This window comes from Lissotriton vulgaris, chromosome 1_1 (genome assembly GCF_964263255.1).
Source record: "Lissotriton vulgaris chromosome 1_1, aLisVul1.2, whole genome shotgun sequence".
NCBI lineage: Eukaryota > Metazoa > Chordata > Amphibia > Caudata > Salamandridae > Lissotriton > Lissotriton vulgaris.
The window spans coordinates 1047976557-1047989148 of record NC_141685.1 but is presented as its reverse complement, the minus strand read 5'-3'; the positions used below and the strand labels follow the sequence as shown (position 1 = coordinate 1047989148).

General features: G+C 48.0%; 1 protein-coding gene across 1 annotated transcript in view; it reads right to left on the bottom strand.

Annotated features, from left to right (window-relative positions):
* Positions 1–12592, bottom strand: part of ODAD3 (outer dynein arm docking complex subunit 3) — a 177985-nt gene that overhangs the window by 85164 nt on the left and 80229 nt on the right. Inside the window, exon 8 of the mRNA XM_086962741.1 lies at positions 4640–4762. Coding sequence (XP_086818867.1) covers positions 4640–4762 — 123 coding nt within the window. The remainder of the gene's footprint in view (positions 1–4639; positions 4763–12592) is intronic.

Below are 12592 nucleotides of genomic sequence, written 5' to 3'. Positions count from 1 at the left end.
CTTGGTTTTAGTGAGCAGAGCTAAGAAAGAGTCCAAGGAGAGGGGCGGGAAAGAGGAAAAGGAAGATTTAGGCGCAGAGGGGACAGAGTGAATTGGAGTAAAAGGAGTAACAGAAATGTTGGATTTAATTTTAACAATCTTCTCGATAAAGAAGTTGTTTAACGAAGAGCAGAGGGCCTGGGAGGGAGTAAAGTGAGGGCAAGCACGATCAGAGGTGGCCAAATTGTTGACCAAGGAGAAGATTTCTTTGGATTTGTTGGCCGAAAGAGTTACTTGTTCAGAGAAATACTTGGTCTTTGTGGCCAGAATGGCCTTCTTGTACTCTTTAAGAAGAGATTTGTATTTGGCCTTGAGGTCGGGGCAGTAGCTACGGCGCCAAAGGCGCTCCGAGCGTCTAAGTTCCAATTTGAGGAACTTGAGCTCCGAGTTAAACCAACGGTGAGCCTCATGAGGGCGAATGGACTTGACTAACTTGAGGGGGGCTACTAAATCGCATGCGGAAGATAGCCAGTTGCCAACTGCAGCGGCCTGTGAGTCAAGGGAAATGCCAGTAAGGTCGGGAGGAGAAGAAGCAAGGGAATGAGAGAGGGAAGACAAGTCAGCACGATTCCAGCTACGTGAGAAAACATTCTTGGGACGAGGGGGTTTGTAAGGGGAACCAATGTTGATGGTGAAGGAAATGAGAGAATGATCGGACCAGGTACAAGGGAGGATGCTGGGGGGGAAACTATGTCCTGGGATGACCAGACTTGGTCCAGAATGTGTCCAAGATTGTGGGTAGGGACCAGTACATGGGATTTAAGGTTGAGACATGAGAGAGTGGCCGTGAAGTCCTTGGACGCTGAGTCCTCCCTGGGGTTGCCAGGCCAGTAATTAAAGTCACCTAGCAGGAGAACAGAGGAGTTGTTAACTACAAGCGTAGCGAGGAGTTCCTGCAGGGAGTCCTAATCTCTATGTATTGTGCTTCCTATGCTTCCCTCTCGTTATGGATGTGGTTGTAATTTAAACACAACCAAACAGTCTTTCTAATCTCCCTTTTCCTTTATCTGTTTCCCCTCATCCAATGGAGGGGCCACACATCCATGTGTGACTTTACTACCTCCAGGTAATAAAATAACTGGCCTGCGCCCACGTCTACACAGAGTAAGGCAGGCAGTTGAACTCCTCATCCGCACGTCCAGTCCGCTCCAGTCCGCTCCACTGATGTCTCCTGTTTTTCACTTTTCCATGCCACAGCTGCACTCTCACAGCCAGGGAGTTCAGAACCAGTTCTATCAGGGAACCCTAGGCATCTTCCATCTTACGGCATCAAGACGGGTGTTTTCTTTTCAAGGCTGGTTATTCAGGCTTGTGCTGTCTTTATTCTAGGGTCCTCCAGGGGACGTCTTCCATGGTATCTAGTAGAGCAACGCAGTGGGCTGCCATCCGGACCTGCCTGGGAGCCCCCGGAGCTCGTGACACTTCCATCCTCCTACCTCTGTGCCCCAATCTGTTATACCACTTATCAGTGTTTTTACCCGATCTAGTCTTTCCTCTCGTGGTCAGACCTTTATTCCACTGCTTGGTGTCTCTGTGTGGGACTAGGATCGAGATGGACTTGGCAGGGTTGCCACTTGCCAGATAGCTGGTGTGTGTTTGCTGATGACATGCTCCTGATCCTTATTTTTTAATGTAACAGAATCGAGGCCTGCTTTTCATTGTGTAGGAAGTAGCTTTACTTCTCTTTGTACGTTTTAATTTACCAATCCATCATGGCAGACGTGCTTCTGGAGCCCCTTGTGACCTTAAACTAGAAATGGTAGCTTGAATATTGGCTCAGCGCCTCTCACCATTAAATTCTGTAGTTTGCACTTTCCATTTTGGCTGCTATTTTTCCCTGATTTGCCAGCATCCTGGGTGTTATTTTCTGCTACCGCGTTTTTTCCTTTGGGGCTTTTTTTGATCATTTCTAATTTGCCTGAGTTCCAGTTAAATTAATCCAGAACTCAGAGCAGCAAGGCAAGAGCCCTCGGCCATGTCTGAGAGAAAAGGTGTCATCCAGACTACACTTACCTGCTCTTGACACAGTGCGACAAACTGGCACTGTAGAAGATAGGACCGCGCCGGAGCTCAAAGAGGATGCACCTAGTGTGCAGACCAGCAAAGCCCCGCCCACAACGAACATTTTTAGAGTTAACCTGATCAATCTTAACAACAGAATATTCACATTTAGAGTTAATTCTTTTTGGAATCCTGATAGCACTAAACTTTTAATGTTCCAAATGTACACTCAACCCTTGAGTAAAGTATCTGTAAATCTTAACCGGATGCCATGAAATATAGAATGGATGATTTGATCATTAATTCAGTGAATTCTTTCCTCAGTGCAGACTCTAGATTAGTGGAGGAAAACCACATCTTTCAAATGAAAATAACAGTGGTACCAGTGCAACCCCAGGCACCTCTGCAGGGGTCTCATCATTAGTCTTGCACACAGAACTAAGAAAATGGAGGAACCCATAATTCCCAACACCCTCTCAACATCCCTTGCTGCCTTAGGTAGTAACGATGCGAACATAACAACCATGATTCTTCTTTTTAACAATTTGTCCTGAGATAGAAAAGCCTTAACTGTATAGAGAACTTCCTCTATGAACTAACCGTGCTTGCTCAGAACAAACACAACTTCTTTAAGTTCCACGTGCTGTGCAAAAGTGTGACTGTGTCTAGTAAAGTAGAGGAACTAACGATGATTCAAGTAGCCAGTTGTCCAAATATGGGGAGAGAAAGTAACCCTGGCAGTGAAGATGAGAAACCATTGCTGCCATCATCTTGGCAAACACTCTAGTCTAGAGGCTAACTTGAGGCCAAAAAAAAGAGTGCCAGTTTGATAATTACCATTCCCTACATGCTGCAACACTCATGTACTATCTGTTCTGTGGGAAGATGGGAATGTAGAAGTGCTGAATCATCGAGAACCTAAAATCAAAAATTGGGCAAAGTTCTCCTCTTTCTTGGGGATCAGAAAATATATTGAAACACCGTTCTTTACTCTTTCCAACAGGGGGACTATCTCTCTGGCACACTTTTCCAAAACAGTAGCAACCACCATTATCAAGATACTTATGTGAGGGAAGGGAGTGGGAGGGCTGTTGGGAGACAGGTGGTGGTCTTGTACAAAATGAAAAAGAGAAACTGTTATTCAAAATCAGGATTTGACTCAATGTTATATCTTGTCCATTGGTGGTACACGGCCCACCTGTCCCCTGACCGGAGAACCATGAGCTGAGATTGCCAAGAGCTCCAGGAGCTGAGGTGGAGGTCCAGGAAAAAGAAGATGAAAGTCTTTCATTGTTGATCCAGCTACATCACAGGCTACCTTTGACTAACAGACCTAAGACTACAACCCCTAAATCTTCTAAAATGCTGATAAACTTTCATGGCGACTGGGGGGGCTAATACCAGAATCCCATAAGTAGTCCTACTCTGTCTAACCACTCCAAATAATAATCTTTGTAATAGGCTCAATAAAAAAATTAATAAAGTCTGCAGCCTTTGTTTGTTATCAAGTAAGGTTCAGTCCATAATATTTTTATTTCATCTTTGTAATCTGCAAGTTATTATTCTCGCAGTCTATAGCAAAAGTCAAGCCCAACGTTGGACATCATCAACCCTATTTTACTGTGAAAAAGAAGAAGAAATACCACACATATCTGTGTGGGGAAAATCAGTTGCAATAGAAATACAGCACTCAAGGCTGCTAGGAAATAGTGTGGCTCGTGCTGAATGAATGGTAAAAGTAATAGCACTGCATGTCTAATTTTATAGAAATGCATTATATGTTTCTTTCTTCTCTTTCTCATCTTTCTCTGTCTTCCCTCATGTGCATCTGTCCCACCATGAGATATTAACACTTCTTTATCAAAGCTTAGACAACATCTCATGGTTTCAATTTATCATCACATGGCTGTAACTTTCTCCTTTTCTTTCCCCAGATTCAGTCACCATATCAACCTGTATGTTGTCGATCCTTGCCATCTTACAATTCAATCAATTTGCTCGATGCTAGTTTGAATCAATGTCACATTATCTTTTTGTAGCCCCCATCTGTGGGACCTCCTTTCACATCCCCTTTACCAGATTCTTTCAATGTGTTCAGCCTGCTTAGTATTGTCCTACTCCAAAGTCACTAATTTCTCAGCCCCCTCTGTGTTCACCTACTCACTCACTCATCTTTTGACTAACTCATGATGACCTGCCTTTTCACCATTTTCTCAGTCCGCTGTAAGCTCTTTGTTGTTCTCTTGGCAGAGGCCTGGTTCCATCACACCATACCAGCTTCTTGACTTGCTGAGAAGCACCTTACCTGTCTCTGGTATTGCGCCAATGCCTCTTTACATGTCGCAGTCCTGTATACAGTACCTGGTTATCCTCTTTTCATTTCACTTGGCATTGGCCAGGCCCATGACACATTACCCATCGCTTGGCTTGCTGTGTAATACCTTCCTTACCTTTCGAACATCCAGTGCCGTCCTACAGATTTCTTCAATGCCCACTTACCCTCCTCTCAGCTCAAATGACATTTCCCTTACCCACATTTTGACTTAGTTATTACCACCTTACTCATCTCTGGGCGAGCTCCATGCTCCGTACTCCTTACCCGTCTCTCGGCACGCTCAGCATTTGCCTTCCTCTCCTCTGCCTGTTTCTTGTAGTCCTGGAGGATCATTTCACGCTCTCTTCGTTCACGGTAGATGATCTCTTCATGCTGCTGGAGCTCCATCTGGAGGAAACACCCAACAGTAAGTTGTTACATAAGTAGACATCAATGCCTGACATCCATGCTCATTTGTGGATGTACGTTGAACTAGAGTAAGTGTAGGCTCGCCATTAGGGCTGATCACTGGCATGATGGTCCAGTTCTTAGAATTTGATTAAGAGTTGTCAAAAATAATGGGCTCACTCTTACAGAGGAGGGAGAACGCGCAGTTGCACACTCAGGAAGGGGAGCACCAATAAGAATAGTGAGCGTCTAGGAATAACAACATATGGCAGATAGCATCAATTTAGACAGTAGAGCTCTGAAGGGCACAGCTTGGGTTTAGTAGATATTTACACAGCCAAATGAACCATCAAGGCACAGCACATCATAGCAAAGACAGCATGTAAAAAGAGGAATCTTTACATTCTTTCAGAATATTAAATAAAAACGCTACATAACACCACTGGTGGTACAGTTTTAAAGATGTGGAGTGGTGAGCAGCTGGTGCTTCTATTACCTAACTTCTCAATACTCCCTCCATCCTTCATACAAGACAGAAAGTCTGAGTCATCACACCAGTATTTCAACCAGGACCTGCAGAGTACTAGCAGATCGATGTGTCAGGAGTGTTAACCCACTTGTCTTCATCCTGACAGCTGATTTTCCTCTATGTGCCCACTCTTTCTTGGAGTATGCTCACCGTAGCATCTCTAAATGTGAATTTTAGGGAAGGCACACATTGGACAACAGATAAAACAGGTATAGTCAGCTAAAAAACAAGGGTCATTTGCAAAGAGAGATAGAAAGGGAGAGAGAGAGAGAGAGTGACAGCACATGTGTATATATGCTTACCTGCTTAAAAGTTTACATACCTGTTATATTCCAGTCTGTATGTATATATATATATATATATGCACACACACCTACAAAGTCAGATTTAAAACACTGAGTTGCAGTGAACGGTCATTAGACATATTATTGTGCGCACTGAGGTGCACTGTCTGTTTGCTTTTCCGTGTTGCCTGCCTCCTGGCACGTTCAACTGCTGTGGTGGTGAGGCTGGGGTGAGGGGGGCACAATACATAGAAGTGGGTCACAGGTCCCAACTGGTCCCTCTTTAGAGGTGTCTGTGCATGCTCAGCAGCACCTGGGAGTGCTCGGTGTCACTCAACCAAGCCCCAGTGAATCATGGTAGTATCCCTGAACAAGTGTGCTTGCTTCACAGAGAGACAATGGAGCTGTATCATGGAACTCCCTTTAAGTTGAGGATGGGTTAAAAAGACGTATATAATTGCTGAGAAAATGCTTCTATATGCACTCAATTTCCCATTTTCTACCAAAGACCCTAAACCAAGTCTCCCTAACAATTATCAGATATGAGGTATGGGGTCTCAAAAGCCCACCCAAATGTATAAGCATCCAGAACTCAAAGACATCAAAGCAGATTGATGTTTCCTACAGGAGATGCATCTGCTCCGGGCAGACCAGAATGGGCTCAGGTCTAAACTCTACCCCATCCAGTTTCAGACTTTGGCCCTTTCCAGAAATCCTGCCTTTTCTATCCTGATTGGCAAAAAGATCTCTTTTGTGAAGCACAAGTTAAGCGGGCATGCAGGGACACTTGCTGATGATAAAAGTGTTTTGGAAAGGCAGCCTGATTATAATCGAGGCGATGTATGGCCCCAACCAGGCCAAGAAAAAGGTATCCATATTGAACTGAAGACGCTACTGGATTTTGTCATGAGCATTATGATAGAGGTTGGTGGCATCAATGTCAAATCCAGTGTCCACTTAGACAAATCCCAACAAACATATGGAGGAATCCTGGAGTTATCCGGGGGGATGGGAGGAGGGGACGTATCTAAACGATTTAGGGCTCATTGATGCCTTGTGGACCATCACTAACTTGCCACTGACTACTTCCACTACTCGCTACACACCGAATTTATGACCAGATAGAGTACCTCCTCCTTGACAAGAGATTAGAAACTGCCCTGAAAGAGGCAGATCATTTGCTCAGACCCCACTGGATCATAGCCTGGTGGTTGGTGGTATTGAAATGGATTTGGACCACGAACCAACTAACAAGTTCCTTTTGGCATCTCAACAATACCATAGTACGAGACCCAGTACTTTTGCAAGAAATCTCAAATGATGTAGATGGTTATATAAAGCTCACTTACACATATAATGTTGGGATGACCTTAAGACCTTAATCTAGGGCTCCTTTATCACTAAGGTCACTCGCCTTCAAAGAATGCTGAAGTTGACACTGGAGAATCTAACCACATATTTGAATAGCTGGAAATCCAGCATAAATATAGAAATATAGAAAGATCTGATGGCATGTTGCATCGTGGTAAGGGGTCAAATGCGTACCTTCGAACTTGATAGGGCAAATTATATAATATTCTTTTGGGGTTCAATAGCATGAGGTAGATAACAACAATAAACTGGATGGGCTATTTGCACACAAATTAACCCCTTCACTGCGGATGACAAAGCCAGCTCGTCATAGGCGTTACCTGCGCTGCGCGCATCACGAGCTGGCTTTGTCACAAAAGCCGCGATATTCAAATTTCAGCGCACAGCGGGAAAACCCGCTAGCGCGCATGCGGTTAAGAGCTTTGCAGTCATAAAGCTATACTTGGGATGCCAAATATGAGGCTGGAGAAATACACTGTGACTCGAGAAGGAATCTCCAACTCTGCCATAAATGTTATCAGATGTTGCACTCAGCAGATAAAAGTCCAGACAGTGGACAAATAATATATTTAGACTCAATAACACTCCCTAACTTAAGCCCAGAGTCATTGGAATCTTTTGAGAAACTGATAGCTCCAGCTAATGGCTATACCTTTGGCCTGACTGCTTTAAGGCAATTTTCTACATGAGATTCGGTGTACAATTGCTCCATCTCCTCATTGCTCGTTTTAAGAAGGGTGTAATGCAATCCGTGACCCATGCTTATTCTTAACTTAAGCTGGGGGAGGAGCTACGCGGGCATCCAAGATGGTCGCGTGAGCAGAGAGCTCCCGAGACCCGCGCCGCCCTTCTTTATCTATCCTTCACCTATCCTGGTCATTTTGACGGGCTTTTGCAGCGATATCTTCACTGATACTAACGATCCTTTTTTGGTCGAAAACGGAGCCTGGGGACCATTTTTCTGACATCTGCAACTTTTTGGCCTGCCCACGGGCGTGACCGGGGACTCGGCTACCCACTGTGGCCGACCCGTAATTGAACAACAACGGCTGCCTGGCATCTGGCCCACCGGAGGTGTACTGCTTTCACTTTCGGTTTCCAGCCTCATTGTTCTTGTCTCCTCCTACTCTGCCTTCGCCTGCTGCCCTCACAGCCCACACTTTCCTCCGTAGGACTGGCACGGAGGCCGCGATACTCTCACTTCACTGGCACGTCGGAGTTTCGGGATTTTTCCTCCTTCTCGCCGTTTCTCCTGGCTACTTGGCCAACATTGACCGCGAGATGGCAACGAAAGCGGAGGCCGAAAAACGCCGGAAGGCTGCAACCCGGGGGGGATCGATCCAGTCTAATATGATCGAACGCTACACCCAGCCGAGAGGCTCCCCCGGGGTCACGAGTGTGGGTGCTGAAGGACTTCAAACGGACATGCCGTCCTCTTCGGAAGTATCGCTCCAAGATCTTTTGGCTGCCATCACTGGACTTAAGGCCGATATGAGTCAGCAATTCGAAGCCGTAGTGTCCAAAATAGACACGGTGGCGGTGGATGTAACTCTTATTCGGGCCGACTTAGCCAAAACAAATGAGCGGGTGAAGGCTCTGGATCTTAAAACGTCGAGTCTGGTGACGGACATGGCTGAGGCGCAGTCTGAGATTGGTAATCTGCGTGCCTCGCACGATTTGCTGCTCAAGCGGATGGAGGACTATGACAACAGGGCCAGGCGGAACAACATACGCCTAGTCGGAGTGCCGGAATGTGATGGTGCTGTATCGACCGACCTGTTGGTCGAGGAACTTATTGTCGCTCAACTTGCTCCGGCAGGGCTCAGTAAGTTCTTTGCCGTAGAGCGCGCCTATCGTTTTCCAGGAGGACAAGTGAAGCCAGGAAACCCACCGAGGCCTATCATTGCGAGACTTTTTCACTACCGGGACAGAGACGCTATCCTCCAGGCCGCCCGTAAGCACGGCCCTTTGAAATACGACAATAACTCTGTCTCCATCTATCCTGATTTCACTCCCCAAGTGCAGCGACAAAGATCAGGTTTCCTTGGAGTGAAGCGTCGTTTGAGAGATCGGGGCTTGAAATACGCCATGCTGTTTCCGGCCCGACTACGGATCGAATTTCGAGAACGTGCCTACTTTTTTGATCAGCCTGAACGTGCTGCCGACTGGCTGGACTCGTTGCCGGCAGATGACTCTGGAAGTGGAGGCCCTGGTGGTGCTGAAGGTGGTGCAACGGCCCAGGAGTAATGTGGGGCCCCAGAGGTTCTGATTGAGACTATGCATTGTACTGTGTAAATTAACTTCGTGCTTTATGGTACTGCCCGTGGCGGTGCGGGAACGGGTGATTTCTCCCTTCCTCCTCTGGGGGTTCTTTGTGTAGATAATATGGGGCGACAGGCACACTGCAGTTGGGGGTGGCTTTTTAGTCAGCAGGGGTGCAGGGAGGGGGGTGTTGTAACGGGTTTCGGTTTTGGGGTTGGTTTCTGGGGACTGGGTTGTGTTTCGTTTAGTTTGTTCTGTCTTGGTTTTCATGGTATTTCACATTTTGCAATGACTTTGATCCGTGGGTTCTGCTGGGGGGTGGGGGTGGAATGTCTTTGTCGCAATGGGCGGGGGGTGAAATGCGGGTTCTTTCTTGGAACGTAAACGGATTGGGTGATAGGATCAAGCGGGGCATTGTACTGCAATTCTTGAGGCGCCACACCCCAGATGTTGTATTCCTTCAGGAGACCCACTTGATTGGAAATGCTTGCAAGGCCTTAGACCGCCGGGGTTATCGCCTGGTTGCACATGCTGGTTTCACTTCAGGTTCCCGGGGTGTGGGTATCATGATAAAGTCTTCCCTTGCTCTTGCTATTGACGAGGTTATCCTTGATGACCGTGGGCGGTATGCTGCTGTTTCTGGGAGGTGGGAGGGTAAACAGATCGTGTTTGTTGTCGTCTATATCCCCCCGGGACTGCAGGCTACCACTTATGCCGATCTTGGCAGGACTCTCCTTGGGCTTCCGGACGGATTGTTGATCCTGGGCGGAGACTTCAATTCTGTAATGTCCGGTGAATGTGACCGACTTCCCCCTAGGGTATTGTTGCAGTCCCAGATGTGGCTCAGTGAGATGGCTGATACTTTTGGCTTGGTAGATGTCTGGCGCTCACTACACCCCACTCTCCAGCAATACACTTTTCACTCTGGTGCACATGGTAGTCTCTCCCGTATCGATTATTTTTTTATGTTGGCCTCCACACTGTCCACTGTTCGGGAGATGCGACATCTTCTCTCGGACCACTCCCCCTTGCTGATTACGATTTCTGTGGGCGGTCTACTTGGCAACAGGGTCCCCCCGATTCCTTCCTGGCATTTCCGAAACCCCCGGCTCCGCTCAGATTTGATAAAGGCAATAGATTGCTACTTCGCTGAGAATGTGGGCTCGGTCACTTCCCCCACTGTTCTTTGGGAGGCCTTCAAGACGGTTATTAGGGGTTCCGCCCTATCATTTATTGCCGCAGAGCGTAGGGTGAAGAGGGAGGCTGTTGTGGCTCTTGAAACCGAAATTACTGCGCTTGAAAGTGAGCTGGGTGGGAATGACACGCCTGCACTGTTGCACACTCTGGAATTGAAGCAAGCAGACTATAAAGCCTGTGTCACGGATGCTGCTAAACTGTTGCGAGCGAATCAACTAGGCCGACTGTATGATGTGGGTGACAAGGCTAGCAAGCTCCTTGCGTGGCTGGATAAGACTGAACGTGCGAGTCAAGTTGTACCGGCCATTGTTCGTGAAACTGGTGAGAGTGTCTCTGATCCGGGTGAAATTGTTGATTGCTTTGTGGACCACTTCCGGACGGTTTACACGCCTGTTAGTGATCGAGATGAGGCTGATTCCAGGCTACTGTTGCGTGACATTGCCCTACCCACTGTGTCGGATGAGGACTGTCTTGCCCTGGAGGCCCCTTTTACGGTTGATGAGATTGCCCTCGCTATCCGATCCTTGCGCTCGGGAAAGGCGATGGGCCCCAATGGACTCCCCATTGAACTTTACAAACTTTGTCCCGACAAGCTGGCCGCCCACCAGCGTCACATGTTTCTCGAGGCGGTTGAGGCTGGATGCCTCCCCCTTGAGCAGCGCCTCGCTACCATAGTCGTCATTTATAAGGACGGCAAACCTCGTGACCGCTGCGCCTCGTACCGCCCTATTTCCCTCCTTAACGCGGAACCCAAAATCCTTGCCAAGATACTGGCCAATCGGTTGCTTAAGGTGATTTGCGACCTGATCCACCCGGATCAATCCGGTTTCATCCCCCATAGGAACACGGCCCTCAATCTGCGTAGACTCCACAGCGTTCTCGCGAGAGCTCCAATTCTCGCCGAGCCGGCAGTGGTCGCTTCCCTGGACGCCACAATGGCTTTTGACACTATCGAATGGCCCTACCTATGGGCGGCCCTCGCTAAATTTGGCTTTGGCCCTAAATTCATCGCATGGGTCAAGCTCCTCTACGCACGGCCACTTGCTCAGGTCGCGGTGAATGGTAGATGCTCGGACCCCTTTCCCTTAGGCCGTGGCACACGTCAGGGCTGTCCGCTCTCCCCGCTTCTATTTGCATTGGCGCTCGAACCCCTTGCCGCATGGCTCCGGTGGGAACCCTCTATTAAAGGGATCCGATGGTCCCCAGACCTTGAGGATCGTGTCTCCTTGTACGCGGATGATATCCTCCTTTATCTCACTTCCCCTCAGAAGTCGCTTAATGTTCTTTTCGACGTTCTCACGTCCTTCGGTAAGAACTCGGGACTCATCATTAACTGGACCAAGTCCTGTGTTTACGTTATAGCTGGTACTCTACCGCCTCTACCCCGCAGGTTTCCCATTCTGGTAGCGGCCGACGGCTTTAAGTATTTGGGGATCTATGTATCCATGACCTCATCGGTCCGCTATGAGCGAAATTTGTATGCTCCGCTCCGTAGACTTAAGCAAGACGTTCGACGTTGGCGCGATTTGCCTCTATCTCCATTGGGCCGGGCGGCTCTCTTTAAAATGATGTCGCTCCCCCGATTTCTTTACGCCCTACAAAATTTTTTCGACCCTGTTCCAGCTCGCTACTTCCGTGAAGTCGAGAGTTTACAGCGACAACTGATTTGGGATGGCCGTGCCCGCATTGCCTTGTCCAAGCTCACGCTCTCCTGGTATGATGGGGGTATTGCGTTGCCGGATATTAGACGGTACTACTGGGCCTCGCACCTGAGCGCTATCAACCATGCGACCTATGCTCCGGAGCCTGCTCCCGCCTTTGCCTTGGATAAGCTATCGTTGCCCGGTGGCAATTTTAATAGGGCTCTGTATTCAAAGGCACCCTTTCGACTCCTTACGGGCCCGACGAAATGTGCAGTGCGGGCATGGAGGGACGCTACCGTGGCCACGGGCTGGGGTGGTAGGCTGACACGTAAGACGCCACTGTATGATTCGGAATGGTTGGGCAACCTGTGGAAGACAAAAGGGTTTGAGAAATGGGACATGATTGGGATCAGCACGGCGGAGGACCTATGGGCACGGGGCGCGGTTAAGTCCTTTGAGTCGTTGAAACTGGAATACCGGCTTGATGATAGAGAGCACTTCCGGTACATGCAAGTGAGGCACGCCTTGTCTTCCGTCTTTCCAC